Source organism: Telopea speciosissima, chromosome 4, assembly GCF_018873765.1.
Source record: "Telopea speciosissima isolate NSW1024214 ecotype Mountain lineage chromosome 4, Tspe_v1, whole genome shotgun sequence".
NCBI classification, from domain to species: Eukaryota; Viridiplantae; Streptophyta; class Magnoliopsida; order Proteales; family Proteaceae; genus Telopea; species Telopea speciosissima.
The window spans coordinates 9,409,657-9,428,078 of NC_057919.1; the positions used below are offsets into that span (position 1 = coordinate 9,409,657).

At 37.4% G+C, this 18,422-nt stretch overlaps 1 protein-coding gene and 2 non-coding genes across 3 annotated transcripts; 1 reads left to right on the forward strand and 2 right to left on the reverse strand.

Annotated features, from left to right (window-relative positions):
- The first annotated feature begins 6,790 nt into the window (after window positions 1-6,790).
- LOC122657420 (acetylserotonin O-methyltransferase-like) lies at window positions 6,791-8,100 on the forward strand. The gene is made up of 2 exons (XM_043852118.1): window positions 6,791-7,582; window positions 7,804-8,100. Exons 1-2 carry the CDS (start codon window positions 6,791-6,793, stop codon window positions 8,098-8,100), a joined length of 1,089 nt encoding a protein of 362 aa, XP_043708053.1.
- Window positions 7,640-7,710, reverse strand: TRNAG-GCC. Its single transcript has one exon. It is a non-coding gene; the product is annotated as a tRNA-Gly (tRNA).
- Window positions 8,101-18,175: 10,075 nt separating the features above from the next.
- TRNAG-ACC lies at window positions 18,176-18,246 on the reverse strand. The gene has a single exon. It is a non-coding gene; the product is annotated as a tRNA-Gly (tRNA).
- Window positions 18,247-18,422: the final 176 nt, after the last annotated feature.

Here is an 18,422-nt window from a genome sequence, read left to right on the forward strand (position 1 = left end):
GTTAGGAATGTCATGGACCAACTCTTAAAGTACTACCAATCAAATGAGTCGTCTCCTAGGGCAGTGGTAGATGTTTCAACTCCTAAATCTATTGATGTCCCAACAAAAAATTCCACTGAAGTTTTTCTTAAAAGAATTTGTCAAAAAATGAAAAACAAGGTGGGTTTAGAAGTTGGAACGGAGTTGGATTGTTATTTGTTGGAAGGTGTGATAGATGATGATGAAGATAATTTCGACATCTTGAATTGGTGGAAGGTTAATAGCTCAAGGTTTGTCTTTCTTAGTAAGATGGCTCGAGATATTTTACCAATTCCTGTTTCAACTGTTGATTCAAAGTCAGCTTTTAATAGTGGTGGTCAGATTTTAGACCAATTTCGTAGCTCATTGACACCACAAATTGTAGAATCCTTGGTGTGTGCACATAATTGGCTACAACAGGAACCAACACCTATTGATGTCGAAGAATGTTTAGACAACTTTGAGAAGATTGTATCAGGTAACAAACTTTCAAATTATTGAATTTCATCTAATAACATTACTATTACTATTACAATTACAATTACTAATTACATGTACTATGAATTGGATTATCTTACTGTTTTTTTAATTGCATTAATTATATTTTCAGATCTTACTGAAGATGGTGATATTACAAGTTTGACTTAAAGCATGGTATTGCATGCTTTCTTATTTTGCATTTTTAGGTAAGGGCATCCATCCCATAGTTGTCACGGCGTCACGGCGATCCAAGTCGGTGGAGGGGTGTCATGTCGATATATCGACATGTCGCCCGCCATGGCGTTGCCATGGCAAGCATGTCGACCATGTTTTATTTTTTATTTTCTCTATTTTTAATGTGTTAATAGATGTATACTCAAGCCATGATTTATTTTTTCTCTATTGTTTCTCAAGTTTTAAGAAGAAAATTCAGAGATCGAAGAAGAAATCGAAGAGGGAAAGAAGAAATCGAAAGAAATCGAAGAGGGAAAGAAGACAGGAAGAAGAAATCGAAGAAGAAGTCGAAGAGGGAAAGAAGAAATCGAAAGAAATTGAAGAGGGAAAGAAGAAATCGAAGAGGGAAGAAGAAATCGAAGACAGGAAGAAGAAATCGAAGAGAGAAAGAGAGACAGGGAGAAGAAATCAAAGAGGGTCGCCATGGCGTAGGTCGCCATGCAACCCTCTCCAGCGCCAGGACGCCATGGCGTTGCCATGACAACTATGATCCATCCTTAAATGGTTATGTCTCCCCTCAACTTGTAGCCTTAATAAAAACTAGTACTAAAGAATATTGAACTTCCTATACCTGTTTGGTTGCCTAACAAAAAAAATAGATGGATAGTTGACAAATAGCATATGGTTTTGTCTCCCCCTCCCCCAAGAAAAGGGTTGAAATCAGATGTATTTATGTCTCTCATAATTGTACTGAATAGTTCTGTGTCATTTCGTGGTTAAATTTTTGGGAATTTTTGTGGAATTCGGTGAAAATCTTACATCACAGTATGTTTCTTATAGGTTTAGACTTATTTCCCTTTGTTACCTCTGGAATTCTTTTCTATGTCAAGTAAATGTAATTTTTCTGGCAAAAATCTAACCGTTCAAGTACAGAAAAAATATTGTGACTCTCATCTGCTGAAATATCTTCACAATTTTGATCCATCCCATTATCCCTGTTTACCTGCATGTCGATTTTTACTATTATACATTCCAATGTAATTCTGTCAAATGCTCACTCTTGACCCAGCAGTGCTGTGATATTTTCATTTCTTTCTTATTTAAACTTGAAAGTGAAACTGTATGATATTCTTGCATTTTAGTTTAAGTAATATTCTTTATTAGTATGTGAAGAAGGAAGCCCAGGTAATTTTTTTTTTTTTTTTTTTGTGGGGGGGGGGGGGGGAGGGAGGGGCATAGTGCTGGCATGGAAGTTTGGTACGCACAATTTCATTTGAATTTATTTAGCTCACATGGTGGAATTGTTTTGTTAAAATTCAATTGGACTGACTTCATGCATCTTCTCTGTATTTATGGATTTGATCCCAGCCTACCAACCCAAAAGAAGAGTCAATTAAACATTAGACATTGGAGCTACCTCTATATGTTTTCCAAATTCTTATCAATATCACCATCGGTGCAAGGTAGGGTGCAACTTGGGCTTTTTTACTCTAGCCTAAGGTTATGGTCTAACCTTAGCTTAACCCATAGAAGGAAATGGTGGCCACCCAATCTGTGACATCTGATTTAATTGTCTTGGCCCGAATCTCTCTCTCTCTCTGGACCATGCATCAAAATCTCATGCTAGTAAAACCACTCTTTGTTGACCTGATGTAAAACTCTCAGACTGGGTTTTCTATTGAACTGATACTTCATGTAGATCTGTTAATTGGCAACTTTTAGTGTATAAAATTTGAGCTGGAACCTTTCTCAGCTTTAATCTGAAACCGGTTATGTAAAATCCAGTTTCTAATTATTGTCCACTACAGCTTCTAATGTTATATTACTATTACTATGTGAGTACTTCAACATGCCTGGTTTATGCTGTCATGCTGGGACTTTGTTTCTGTATCCCAACCTCATGATTTTGTGTGGTTTTTTGATTTTTTTTTTTTGGGAATGAGATAGGTGGTCAATGTTGCATTGATAATGTTTTTAACTGAATTCTTTGTACATTTCCTGAAGTTGAACATATTAACCCCTGAGGTTTTTGCAGACCACTGCTACCTTCTAGTTTGCTTATGAAAAACATCTAGGAGTAATGATCTTGAGGTTTAAAATCTTTCTTTCTTGTGCACAGAATTATTTTGAGACTTGTTAGTGATGCAAGATCCCCGTATGCTGCCACCTGAGGAAATCTCAAATGCAAGATTACGAAAAAAAAGAAGGAAAGCCTTAACGTAGGTTGCACCAGTGTTTCAGCTGCAAGGAGAGAATATCAAAGGGGTTCAAGAGATGGTTCCTTCATAGTTAAAGACCACGCAGAAGCTTCAGAAGAGAAACCTGAAGAATGAATGTTCATCATTTCAACAGCCAGAGAGATCAACTTTGGATTCCTTGCCAGATTCCTCAAGATCGGGAAATGATTACCGAGCACTGAGACAGAAATATTTGCTTCTGGAAGAAGAGAGCTTTGGGTTGGGGAGGGAATTGAGAGAGATCGAAGATGAAGTCAATCCCCTATCAGACGAGAAGCTTGCACTCTTGGACCAGCTTGTTGTTTTAGAAGCTGTAATTGATCCCTCAGAACTTCAGCCCTGCCCCAATGGTAATCATTGTTGACCACTGTTATTAATTTCTCAAATCAAGACTGTTGCTGACTTGCTATTGTTGTAGATAAATCTGATGAGTTTCTCGGCATGTAAATGCCCAAAAGAATACAATTGCTTGGAATTTGACCAATCGAGATATCTAGAAATAATATTGTATTATTTCTTCATTCAAGAAAGAGATTTTTATTTTATTTCTAGATCCAAGGATTAACCAATTAATTATAAATAAAAAAGAGGGGATAGATCGATAGGTTCGATACTTTTTTTATAGAACTTATGCTTAATAGAAATATCAGATTGGATAGAGTTGACAAATGAGGTGCATCCATTAACGATTCACAGATTCAAAATGCCAAAAAAGACAAATATTATCTACCAAAATCTGACTTAGTTATTAAATGGTAATAAGAAGAAAATTCCACAATTATAGAGACACTTATGATATTTCAAGCCATTTGAGGAATTCATTTGAGATTTGAGAAGAATTGGATGATGACAATATTATAAAAAATTGGCACTTCTTGTTTGATTTCTATTTTCTATTGAACAAAATACGAACAGTTACTTGAAAAGTGATTCTTGAATCCTAGCCTTGGAATAAAAGACATTGGATCATTGAAAGTTTGCAAAAAGGCCATTACAGGTCAGTGTAGACTAGCTTGTCTCCAGTGTTGGCAGCATCGACCTCAGTGCTACCATTTGACAGAATAATGTGGCAATTCTGACCAGTGTATAGACAAGGGAAGCCTGGATATTCTTGAATTGTTCAGTTACTTCATTTTGACACTTAGCAATTTCTATTTGATATGAAAACTTTACATGTAAAGACCTTGGAGTCTACTTGACCACAAAATTTGGGTTCAAACCAAGTTTTAATTTGTAGACTGTTTGGAACCATAAGCACCCATTAGCTAGTATCTTTCCTCTATATTACTTCAATCTTGGAATTCATCTGGACTGAATGAGAGCTCTTGTACAAAATAGTTCCCTAATTGGGGCCTTGGGGGGTAGAAGCACAAATTACATGCCAAAATAAAGCTTCTTTTCTGACCATTTTTTCAGCAGGGAAAAGAGTTCTATGGCTACAAAGGTAAAGTATAAAACAGGATTATCAATACTGAGGAAAAGGAGAGAAAAAGAAACTCTCATGTTATCAGCAATCGCTTGTCCATTATCGTGCCATTGCTCGATGCCTATCTTGCTTCATCGTATCATTTACCCCTTCACATCTGCCAGCTTCGGAATGTTTCTGATCCACAGTCAAGGCCTGCTACCAGAGATAAGAAAAATATACAAAAAAAAATTGATCAGGTATTTATTATAAACTGAATTCTCGGGCAAGAAGAGATCTCACAATATAACTCATTCTAAAATCCAGCAACAGAAACAGGAAGAACCACCTGAAAAAATCTCTCCTCATTCTACCATATTGAATACAACTGCACACAAAGGAACTTTGGATCTGCACTCCATTCTCTAGTACCCAAATTGATACACCTTTACACAGATTCATGAAGTTCCTCAAGATTTTCATTTGACGATTGTGGATTTAGAAGAAAAAAAGGGCATACCCAGCGCATGAGGCTCTTGCTACTGCAATATGTACGCAGCCTTACCCTTACTTTGTGGAGAGGCTGTGTTTCTTGACTCGAACCCAAGACCATCAAGTTGCAATAGGGAAACTTTACTGTTGTGCCGAGACCTGCCCTCTTGACAATTTTATCCACATCTTACAAAGCTAAAAATAGAAAAAGGACACTTGCATTCCATAACCAAAATTTGTATGCAAAATCAATTGAAGAAGTTAAAAGAAAACAAAGAAGACCCAACTTAACCCATCTCCAAGTGCTTATTTAGTTGTTAATGCCGACTTCAAGTTTACTACACCAAGTCAGGACATGTTCCAGGTTCCCTTGTCTTTTATTTTTTATGTCATAAGATGAAGTTTATTTTGGGTTAAATTGTTTTTGGAAAGTTCTTATATTAGAACTTGCGATGCCTTTGGTCATGCTTGGTTAGAATTGAAGTAAATGAAGTACAAAAAAACAGATTGGGAAAAAGAACTCTTTCCAAGATTATAGTCTACGTCATCACTTTCATGAGTCTATCTCTCTCTTCTTTATATGGAAAGACACCTCTGCTCCTTTATTTTGAGGAGGAGAAATTTTGCAACTACTGTGGTTGTAGGAATATTCTTACTAACTAGTTTACAGCCAAAGAAATGGAGTCAAAAAAGATATTTTGGAAATACTATAATCTAGAGAGTATTTGTGATCCCTAAGGAAAAGTAAATTATTCCATTTCTTTGCAAGCCCAGGTAGCAGGAACATTCCTGCAAATTGGGTAACAGCAATTTTTCTTTGAATTGGAATCGAGTGTGGCCGATCCTATTGCGATCCCCCTTATATGAACCCTGGTTTACTAAACCTGACCAACCCAATTCTTTCTGGACCTTCTGATTGAAATTGAAATCAAACTGTGAATCCTACACAAGACTTCCAAATTTTGGGCCAAAGAGAATCGCTAAATGGGTGGCAAAATAAGTAGAAATTTCAAAAGTAGATTGCAGATCGGGCATTGGAGTTCCTCCCACCACTCAAAAGTTCCAACATTTCAACTGGTCACACTCATCCTAATCATATCAAATTCAATCAATAACCACTCCCACATTTTAATAGTAGAAGATTACAATCAATGCAACTTCCTATTTGACTCCCCAAGTAATGCAAGCTTTCATTGCTTCACCTCTCCTTCTCTCCTGCACTCATAATTGCCTAAACAACCTGGATTTCCATTTCCATCTTGAAATGAAGTACAAGAAGAATGGAAGACAAAGTGAATCCAAGGGGTCCACAGAAGGGGCAGTGGATTCCATTTGGGCACGGATCAGGTCCCAAGGTCGAACCAGGTACGTTAACCTGATCCGGGCTCAAAGTTATTGGATGTCACTCATGTCTCATATCTTAGCAAAAGTAAACATTTCTTTAGATTATTAAATAAATGTTCATAACACAGGTGCAGCTCCGTTAAATGATAGTAAAAACAGGGGTAAAATAGTCATTTCACAGGTCCTGGATCCCACCTGGGCCCCTCATGTGAAATGATCACCTCCCCCGTATTTGAGGTGGTTTTCGAATTGCACAGTGCAGCTTCCGCCACAGTTGCACAAGAACCAAGTCATGATTCACATCAGGGCCGTACATATGAAATGACCACCTCCCACTGTATTTGAGATGGTTTTCGAACTGCACAGTGCAGCTCCTGCCACAGCTGCACCAGAGACAAGTCCTGATTAACATGTGACATTGTTTCACATCATTAGTTTATGTCCCGTCGTATTCCAAACAGTGACCTCCAATAGCGTTCGGCATTCTAGTTTATAGAAGAGAGAGAGAGAGAGAGAGGAAATGGGAGCAAGAAGAGGAGTGTGACATTGTTTCACATCATTAGTTTATGTCCCGTCGTATTCCAAACAGTGACCTCCACTAGCGTTCGGCATTCTAGTTTATAGAAGAGAGAGAGAGGAAATGGGAGCAAGAAGAGGAGAGATGACGGAGATTGAGGAGGAAGAAGATGCAGAGGTGGAGATATGGAGGTACGTATTTGGGTTTGCGGAGATGGGGGTGGTGAAGTGCGCAATCGAACTGGGCATAGCGGATGCCTTGGAGGCTCATGGCGGAGAACCCATGACGCTCTCTCAGCTATCCGTCACTCTTGGCTGTCCGCCATCTCCACTCTACCGCATACTACGCTTCTTAGTACATCGTAGAGTCTTCAAAGAGAAGCCCATTACCAACATTAGAAGCCAGGAGAGCCAGGAGGACACAACGGGCTACGCCCTAACGCCCATCTCTCGTCGCTTAATCAGAGATGGAGAACGTAGCATGGCAGCCTTCCTACTGCTAGAGAGCAGCCCAGTGATGCTGACCCCGTGGCTGGCTCTTGCTACCCGTGTTCGCGAAGACGGGAAATTGGCACCTTTTGAGGCGACCCATGGGAATGACGTTTGGGAATACGCAGCAGAACACCCAGGTCATTCCAAGCTCATCAACGATGCCATGGCTTGCGACGCTAGGGTGGCGGTGCCTGCCATTGTGGAGGGCTGTGCGAAGCTGTTCGAGGGGATCGAAATGGTGGTGGATGTGGGTGGCGGTGATGGGACGACGCTGAGGATGCTTGTGAAGGCCTTTCCATGGCTTCGAGGCATCAATTTTGACGTTCCTCATGTTGTGTCCACGGCGCTTCCATGCGATGGGGTTGACCACATCGGAGGTGATATGTTCCATTCTGTTCCAAAAGCTGATGCTGCCTTTATTATGGTTAGTGAATCAAACCCGCTCACAAAATGAATTAGAAAAGGAAAAATGAAAATTAAATGCACCAGCCGGGAATCGAACCCGGGTCTGTACCGTGGCAGGGTACTATTCTACCACTAGACCACTAGTGCGAGGAGGTGATGATTTTGTCATGGTTAGTAGATTTTTAATACTAGTTTTTTGATGGATGAATGGATAACACTTTCATGGTTTGATACTTGTAGTGGGTTCTACATGACTGGGGAGACGAGGAGTGCATCGAAATCCTGAAGAAATGTAGAGAAGCGATTGTCGAGGCCGACGGGAAGGTGATTATCGTTGAAGCAGTGATCGAGGACAACAAAGACTATAAGTACAAGGGTGTAGGATTGATGCTAGACATGGTTATGATGGCACATACTACCAATGGAAAGGAGAGGACCAAAGAGGAATGGATTCACATTCTTGACAAGGCAGGGTTTAGCCGCTACACTTTCACATCCATCCCTGCTGTCCAGTCCATAATCCAAGCCTATCCTTAAATCACTAGGAAGAATTCTCTCTCTTGTCAGTAGTTGTCTTAGGAACAAATGTTACGAAAAGTGCAACTTTTAATTGGGAGTCGCTGGTTTATGAGAACCTGTTGTAATAAAGTATGAATGGGAAGTAAAAGACTTATCGATCTCTTGAACATGAAATGCAATCCCTTTATCTTGTGATGACGAAGTACAATCCTGAAATTGTTGTAGATTATTGTGTAAGATTTTCATAAAGGTGGGCTAGCATAGTCACACTTTATTTTAATAAAATCGGTTTAGTGATAGGAGCTGCCTTAATGGTATGAGTCCAGTTACTATGTGTGGACCTAAAGTATTGTTTCCTTAATGGGAAGGAAACCTTAGTTTCTATGCAGGGTTGGTCCCTGCCTTTACCACTATAAATAGTTGTCACTGACCCATTAAGTGACTTCTATGAGAAAATCTAAAGTTGAGTGGAAGACCACTGTGATCCGTGGTTGTGGAAGCCGAATTCTTGACCACGGATCCAGGTACGTCAAGAACACCACTGTGATCTTGTATGCTCATTGATCTCCATGAATATTCCGCATGTTTTATTCTATCAATGGTATCAGAGCCAATCATGATTGATCAATGATGCTGTAATTTTTTTATTTTGACTGTGCATAAAATAATAATACTGCAACCATGGTCAAGACCATGGCTGTATGATGTCTCTATTTTATTTTAATAAAATAAAGAAAAAAAAAAAAAAAAAAAAAAAAAAAAAAAAAGGTTTTTCGTTTTGGACAATCGGGTTTTCTCTAAAGGGGTTTTAAAGTTTTTTTTTTCCGGCCTTTTGACGCCGGGGTTATCGTCGCCAGAGCAAGGCGGTCCTTCGCCGGGATCTACCCTGGTCGTCGGCCTTGTGTTTTGGCCACCGCTAAGGGCGGCAGAATGTTTTTTTAAAAAAAAAAATGTAAATTTTTCCTGAAATACTCGTTGATGGGTGGAGTTTTTCTGGTTTTTGACACCGGCGTTGCAATCGCCGAAGGGAGGAGGTCCTACGCCGGAGTCTGCCTGTGTTGTCGGTCCCCAATTTGACCACTGTGACCGACGGTGGGCGTTTTAAAATTTTAAAAAAAAAAAACCTAAAACCTTTCGTTCTGGTTTTTGCGTTTTTGGGAAGAAGATGGGAATATTCCCGTCTGATTCCCTTAGCTTTTTGATTATTTAGATTAAAAAAAAAAAAAAGAAGTCAAAAAGTAAAGTAAAACGGTCAACAGTGTTTAAAGAAAAAAAAAAAAAAAGTGAAGATAAAGTTAAAAGTAGATGGGTTTTGCTATCGTGTGCCGACAGGGGTTTGCTAATGTGCACCCGGATCGGGTCAACACGACGATCCGACCCGATAACCCGGATAGGCGGATAGGCCACCCAGTTTTTGTCCCGACTCAACCCGGTTGACTGGTCAACTCATTTATTTGACCGGACTATTTTTGGTTGGGTTTGGCCGTTTTGGTTCTATGTTATCCGGGTTGCCTTTGGTTCGCCCGGTTCAGTTATGGTTCACTAAAACAGAAATTCACACAGAAACAGAAAACATGTAAAACAGAAACAGAAAAACAGATGAAACAGAAACAGAAAAACAGGTAAAACAGACACAAAAAAACGGTGACACAGAAACAGAAAAACGTTTTTTTTGTAAAAAAAAAAAAAAAGAGGTTTAGTTTACGTTTCTGTTTTTTGTTTATATTCTGTGCTGTTCTGATCTGTCAAGATAGGGAACACATGATTTCTAACACTTAGAAATTTTTTTGTTGTGTTTTCAATTTTCACATAATGAGATTTTGTGATTGCTATTATGATAGAAAATTATTTACTTGTTGGATCTAGTAATGGCATGATGGAACACCTTATATTGATATTAATTGTTTCATACTCTTGTGTTCCATAATACAGTACAAATCTTTGATGGTATTCATTGTAACAATATGACATATGTGATGTATATCTCGTGATTGTTTGTTATTATCATCATGAGGCAATGCTCGTGCATTGTGGTGTTTCAATAGGAACACGTTTATGTGTTTGATTTGTACCTCGTTATAAATCAAACTGGCACGACAGGAAACTAGTATGTATAGTAACACTTGGAATTTTTTTTTTTTTTTTCTATTGTACTTGTTACATGCCTAAAGAGGACTTTTGAATGAAAATAAAATTGGCTCATATGGTGTTTTTGGTGGCTTATTATTATAAAGTCCAATAAATTTGAAAATGTGTAATAAGTATATAAGCCTGTATTAATTTTTCTTTACTATAGGCTTATCATCGTTTCATGCCATGTTTAACACATTATTATATTGACTGGTCGAACCGGTGGGAGGATGGATTTATGTACTCCGAGCCGGTTATATGGTTCGACCAGTGGGACAATGTAATTATGAACTTTGTTCAATTTTTGGCTAAGTTTGTCTGTTTTGGTACAATTCAGATTATGGATTATTTGTAAAAAATGATTTGGTTCATTTCATTTACAGAAGTAACTTTTTGTTGAGATATAATTCATGAAAATGTTGCAGAGAAATATTTTTGCTTCAGAATACCATTTATGCACTTCTACTTCAGGGAAACAATTCCATTTTGGAAACAGTTTTAATAAAAGTGATTTTCTAAATTATTTTAAGGATATTTTTAAGTCATTTTTTGACCGTTCTGATCCTGAATTTAAAGAGTGTCTTAAACCGATGGGAGTATAAAATTTAAGTTAAGGATAATTTAATGTTCCATACAGTATCAGGAACGTGTTAAAGTATACTCTCAATTTTGAGAGACATTAAATTAAACTCCCATATAAGGGTTTGTTTGGCTACAGTATGTATCCCTTTGGCCTTTTAAGGTGTTGTTTGGATACATAAAGTAAATTTTGGTGCATATTGGTTGTTTAATTGGTCAATCATCTATGTTTTGTTTTCCCTCATGATATATCACATACATGTACGATTTACAATATCACATTTTGGACTATTCTATGTGTGGATTCAGTGCCATTAAGGTTGTGACATCTAAGTAAGTCACAAGGTGGTAAATAAAACCACATGTGTTATAATACATAAGGAACTCGTGACATTTTGTATTGTCATGAGGTATTATAATCAGTGATGTATGTTTTTTGATTATTTGTGACATTTAGGAAAACACAATCTTTAATGTGTGGTATTTACAAGTTTACCATTGAGGGGATATTGTTGTCACATGTTCCATCGTTTTATATCCCATAAAGTTATTTTAGGCAATCCTATAAATATGTGAAGATATTGAAATTTTAATATGTTGAAACTTGCGTACAAGATGGATATGATGATGCCCACAAATGATTGAGCTTTTGGATCATTAAGGTAGTAAGCATGGGCTTATAAAGTTACAGATTAGATACTTCCATCATAGTTTTAATGAAACCTACTTGAAAAGTCTTATAGATGGATTGACTATAAATTGTTTAGGGAAGTGAATTAGAAATCATACGATTTTAAATTTGTTCTATTGAAATAATTTCAATTTTGACCGTATGATTATTGAGTTTGACTTCATTTTTAGAAATCGCTTCTGTTGATTGGTTCCATATATCATTTCTGATCTTGAAAATTATTTATCAATAAACATTTGTGGATTACTTTCTGTGCTTACATTCATTATTTTGGAACCTCTACGATGTCGTAATTATGAATCTATTGACTGGTTAGTCCTACTGTTGTTTATTGGTATTTCTGTCATCGAATTCCACTAGGTTGGGTCGACTCTATAATCCGGCCCGTCGACTTATTTTGAGCCAGTAAACTCGTTGTCAGTATGATCTTTTGTTTTTGATCGATTTTGGTCTTTTGGTTTAAGACAAAGATTCAAACAAGATTGATTAGTTCAATAGTGAACAAGTTTTTGATCTTATATGAAGTTTTATTATGATGTCACCATAGGAAGATAGAATTCTATCCTACTATGGGTGATGGATGTATTACACATTGGTTTATATGCATTACACTAGCCTTTCATGAATTTTTAGTCAATTTGATGTATTTTGACTTGCTTATCGGTGTTATACAGTCTGTGACATTCGGTTTCGTCACGAGGGATTGCATGTAGCCTATTCATGATATTGACACTATGTGATAATTCTGAACGTCACGAAAGGATTGATTTAGGTGACATTTCTTTAAATATATTGGCTATGTGTGTTTTATGATAAAAACAATATTGATGGAAATTATTGAAATTAAATGGGCATTCAGTAGCAGTCCAAGTCTATGGGGTTCATGATTTAAGTGATTACGCTTTCACTCAGTGGGCTAGTTACTTGGATTGTGAGATCATCATTGACTATTCGGATGGATTGTAGTCAAGGAAATCATATGCCGAATGATGTGCTCTTGCCACCACAGGTGAGTCATTGTTTGGTCGGTTTCGCTTGATGGTGTGAGGGTGACGTTTTGGACTTCACTACTTTAGAGGTTCTTGTCTTGCCACCACAGGTGATGGAATCTTTAGAGTGGTGTTGTTGCAAGTGTCTCGCCTTGCATATGAGAGATTCCACTGCGTGTTGGGCGATCTTGCCACCACAGGTGTGACCCTGATGATGCCGGATCTTTCCCCAGTTTATGTTTTCCTATAGTTACTGAAAATAAAACTGGGATAAATCTGATTAATAAGCCCAAATTAATCAGTTTTCAATTATATTATTGGGATATTGATATGCCTTCAGTTATTGCATATTGTATGTTTTGGTAAATTTTGTATGATCATGTTTATCAACTTTAAGTTCCCAATTATCTTCCATCAAAATCTTGAATGGTTCCAATTTAAGGAATGTAACAGATTCTTTAATATTTTATGTGGCTACAGTGAGTATGGATTTTGCCATTTTAAAGTTGACAAATCTCCCCAGCCTTTGGCTGAGAGTTCCATTGAACATAAATGTCTTTATAAAATGTGGGAGGAGTCAAATCGGTTATGTCTGACAGTCATGATATACATTATGAATATGACCATCCAAAAAAGTAACATTCTGATTGAGAGTGCTAAGAAACAGAAACTCATTACACCTGTAAACAGAAGATTCATTGTTTATGATGAGCTTTAAAGAACACTTACATGGATTTTGTTTTGCTTACACCTAGTTCTTATAATAGTGTGAGTGTGTTCTGTGAATAGATATTATAAATCATGTCATACAAGTTGAGTTAAATGGAGATAAAATGCTCAATACGTTTCTTGTATGGTACATTATTCAGTTATTCTTGTCTTAGTTTGACAATATTTATCTGAGGATCAGTGGGAGAGCCTCTTATGTTTAGGCATTAAGATTCACCGTAATAGAACTATACATATTCTTGATTTGTTTCAAAAAGATTTCTTTTTTGGTAAAAAAAGATCTTGGTGAAGCCTCTTATGTTTAGGCATTAAGATTCACCGTAATAGAACTATACATATTCTTGGTTTGTTTCAAAAAGATTTCTTGTGAAAGAAAACAGATTTACCAATACTCAGTGAATTCAGTTGAATAATACTCTTTGTGCATCTAATGTTGGTAGTTTAATGTAAACTCAAGAATACATATGGATTGATATTGCTTATTTTATAATCTTAGAGTAGCACATTAGGTAACTGCCAAGATGACAGATGATGCTATATGTTAAGAGGGTGTCTTATGGACATCGACTGCTTTTCTCTATGCAAGCAGAGTTTTGTGACCTATTGTGATGTCACTGTTTAGACTCTATGACTGAAGAATTTTAACTCGAAATTTGATATTTATGCTTCCTTGTTAGAGAGAAAGTTTGTAAGTCACAAAACTCAGTTTGGTGCATTACTACAGATAGTATGCTTGTTGATTCTCTCACTAAGGATTGAACTCCAAAAGTTTTTAGGAGTATATCAGTAATATGGAATTTATTAGTTCTTTTGATGCATTTTATTAGTGGGAGTTTTGCTTATGTATACAGTTGCAACCGACTTCAGATTCTTATATTTTTGTGACATTCTCAAGAATATACATGCATTTTTGTTATGGCCATTTGTTTATGTGTATACACTTGATTAATTGCCTCATAGAGAATTAATTGAGATCATATGTGGTGTATTTACCTCATTTGGTACATGAGGTTCCAGTCAATACACGCACATCCAGTTGTTAAGTAAAAGCATGCAGATTCTATTGTGTACACTTGTTTTGCCTCCTTCAGATATTTGAGGCTATGTGGTGTATTTGTCTCCTTTGGTATTTGAGGCCTTCAGTAAATACACGCACATCTTTTGTTCACTAGAAGAGCCTCATTCGGTTTCGAGGACGTGAACTAGTATGTTGGGACATTCGGACCCAGTTTCAATGAGCTTCCTTATGTGAAGTGTTTGCGTTTGGGCGACGCTTATGGTAAATGAGACCTTCAGCTTTTGTCTCATGCGGCTCATTCGGTTACCAAGCCTGGACCAATTTGGAAATTGGCATGTTGATCATTATATCATGCATTTTCCATACCACACTCTCATACTGTACAGCCCAAGTCGGTGAAGCCATAAGCACTTTGACGTATTAGGTCCCATGTCTCTTTAGATGTGATGATCTGCACTGTTGGGTGTTTGTAGTTTCATTCGGACCAAGGCATCAGGTTTAAGGTATACTCCATTCAACACTATCTTTTGTGGCCACAATCCGTTTGTCTAAACCGGAGAGTCGTTTTAAAAGGATTTCAAAATCAAAACTTGTGACATATGCAGCCCAAGTGGGAGATTGTAAGATTTTCATAAAGGTGGGCTAGCATAGTCACACTTTATTTTGACAAAACCGGTTTAGCAGTGTTGATAGGAGCTGCCTTAATGGTATGAGTCCAGTTACTATGTGTGGACCTAAAGTATTATTTTCTTAATGGGAAGGAAACCCTAGTTTCTATGCAGGGTTGGTCCCTGCCCTTACCACTATAAATAGTTGTCACTGGCCCATTAAGTGACTTCTATGAGAAAATCTAAAGTTTAGTGGAAGAGGGCAGACCAGACCAACAGTTCGTGTGTAACAGAGATCGTCAAGAGTTCGGCTTCCACAACCACGGATCCAGGTACGTCAAGAACACCACTGTGATCTTGTATGCTCATTGATCTCCATGAATATTCCGCATGTTTTATTTTATCATATTGTAGTTGAAATAAAGTGTAGAACCAAGTTGTTGAGTCAGTATCCAATAAACAGTAGGGTTGAGTCATATCAGAATGATATTCTTCTTAAAGTTTTTAAATGCCTCCTTTTGTGCAGACATGGTTGACCTACATTTATACCCCCAAGATAAAACAACACATATGAGTACCTGTACGTATGGGTGGTACATATACGTGTGGGTACGTTTAAAGTGTTCTTTTGGCGTGTTTTAAATGTAGGTTTACCTGTCAAGGCTTCTCTCTCCAAATGGATTTCCCCTGGGGAGAACACTTCCACTTGCACTGTGCGCACTAATACACCACCAGAATTAAAGCTTTCTCATATCTCTGACCCAATATTGCAATTCCCTGTTTTATGCTGCGCAAGCCTTTTTGAACCCTCTGTAGGTTTAGCAGGATGGGCATATTGCATTTTGATAGATGGGCACAATGTTTTAACATCTGCAGGATTTTCACATTCCAATAGCACTTTGGAGGCAGAACTAACAGGACTCTTGCAGGGGTGGAAACATGCTAGCCGCAAAGGATTTCATATTACTGAATTTTGGTTTACAAATACTAACTTACAGAACCTTCTTACTTCTACTACGCACTTGAATATTGCTAGAAATCTAATTCCCATCTTTTTCCAATTAGCTGAAGCAACGGACAACTTTAACACTTTTAAGCTTGTCGGTAAAAATGTATTTGGGTCTATCCCCTACTCAAGTTGGCTAAGTCATGCGCTACGTACCAGTATACCCTACCCCCTTCTGTCTACGATGTACAGACGTTCCTCTTTTCTTAAGTTTTAATATATTTCTTTGTTTCATAAAAAAAAAAAAAAATCTCTTATAAGTTTCGAAACAGATTCAGAAGAAAGCAAAGAACCACTAGACTACTAAGCATATTAAATACAGTAGGACACATCGTTTCAGATGTCCTTTGGACTTGAACCTACACTAGGTTTAATGAACTACGCTATGTAATATAGGTGAAGTCTGGCTTCTTGAACAAAGGACAAAGGAGATCTATAATCTCTCTCTCTCTCTCTCTCTCTCTCTCTTCTTGCTTTGTTTTTCTTCTTTTGAGTTTTATTCCTAGATGCCGATTTCTCGTTCAGTTGTTCTATGCATCAGAACACAAAGTGGTGAATGAATGTCTGATTCAGAATAGTGTGCTACTTTTATTTGTTTGATTGCCTGATTCTTTGAACATAACATCCCTATTGTTTTCGTCTAGGCTTATAACCTAATTGGTTGGTGCTTTCTGAATCGTCTTTAACTTTTTATTTTTTGGTGCAAGTCCTAGACTATTATTCGTATGCAAGCTATTCTTTCAATATTCTCAGGCAACTCTGAGTACAAGCTCAAGCCCTAAACCATGAGTCAACCTTAGCCGGCTATAGATGCTCTTGCATACAGATATCAGTTTGTCTGTTAAGAGTCGAACTCTTTCTTTCTTGGGTTTTTTCCAAATGCCCCCCTGAACTTTCATTATTTCCAAATGCACCCCTACTTTCCAAACTTTGTAACTCCCTAGTCCAATCCGTTAGTCTGGGACGTTAGACGTTAGTTTCAAGGAATCTAATGACCAAAATGCCCTTAAGATAAAAATCCACTAAAATTGAAGAATAAAGTGACCAAAATTGCCCTCATCTTCCCCAAGAAAGTTGTTGAAAAGTGAAAATTTTCTATTAAGGCTCTGTTTGTTTCGGTGTAAAATTTTACCTTGAAAATTTTCACTTCAAATTTTTTTACTTTATAAAATTTTACATGTTTAAAAGTTTTCCTATGCTTGTTTTTTTTTTATGGAAACAAACATTAAAAAATTTTCAACATGTTAAATTTTATATTTATGCCGTAAATGGTTCACAAATACCCTAACCCCTTAGAGAAGTTTGGATCTTTCCACTTCACACCTCAAAACGTATCTTTCTCTTTTTAAGAACGACGCATTCACATCTTCTTAACCCGAAATGGCTGAGGAGAGGAAAGGTTCCTTTTTTAGGGTACTCCCGGGAACAGATCCAATGGAGACAAGGTGGGGATTGTAGCTCAGAGGATTAGAGCACGTGGCTATGAACCACGGTGTCGGGGTCTGTCAAAAATGTAGAGGAGGTAGGATGGGTAGTTGGTCAGATCTAATATGGATCGTACGTACATGGATGGTAGTTGGAACCCTGGTTTACTAAACCTGGCCGGCCCATTTCTTTTCCGACCTTTTGTTAGAAATTGAAATCAAACTGTGAATCCTGCATAATACTTCCAAATTTAGGGCAAAAGAGAATAGCTAATGGGTGGCAAAATAAGTAAGAATTTCAAAAGTAGAGTGCAGATCGGGCATTGGAGTTCCTCCCACCACTCAAAGTTCCAACATTTCAAGTTTTCAACTGGTCACGTACACTCATCCTAATCATATCACATTTAATCAATAACCTTTTCTTTTTGGTAAAGACATTTAATCAATAACCACTCCCACATTTTAATATGAGAAGATTTCATTCAATGCAACTTCCTTTTTGACTCCCCTAGTAATGCAAGCTTTCATCGCTGGATTCACCTCCCCTTCTCTCCTGCACTTATATAATGCCTAAATTACATGGATTTTCATTTCCATTTCCATCTTGAAATGAAGTACAAGAAGAAAGGAAGACAAAGTGATTAGATGAAAGTTAATTAACTATATCTTAGCAAAAGTAAATTTTTATTTAGATTATTTGAAGTTCATAACACGTGATTATCATGTGGTATTATTTCCCTAAATTAGGTATTAACATCATTCTCTACCTCCACTAGCCCATTCTAGTTTATAGAGAGAGAGGAAATGGGAGATATGGAGGCTACGTGGCTGGTAGCCAAGAAAATGGGATCTTAAGGGGTATTTTAGAAAATACAAAAATCCAAAATAAAGGAAATTGGAAAAGAAAAACGAAAAACAATGCACCAGCCGGGAATTGAACCCGGGTCTGTACCGTGGTAGGGTACTATTCTACCACTAGACCACTGGTGCTGGATGATGAAAGTTGTCATGGTTAATTAATTTGTAAAAGGATTTATTGATGGATGAATGGATAATCCTTTCATGGTTTGATACTTGCAGTGGATTCTACATGACTGGGGAGACGAAGAGTGTATCCAAATCCTGAGTAAATGTAGAGAAGCAATTGTCGAAGCCAACGAGAAGGT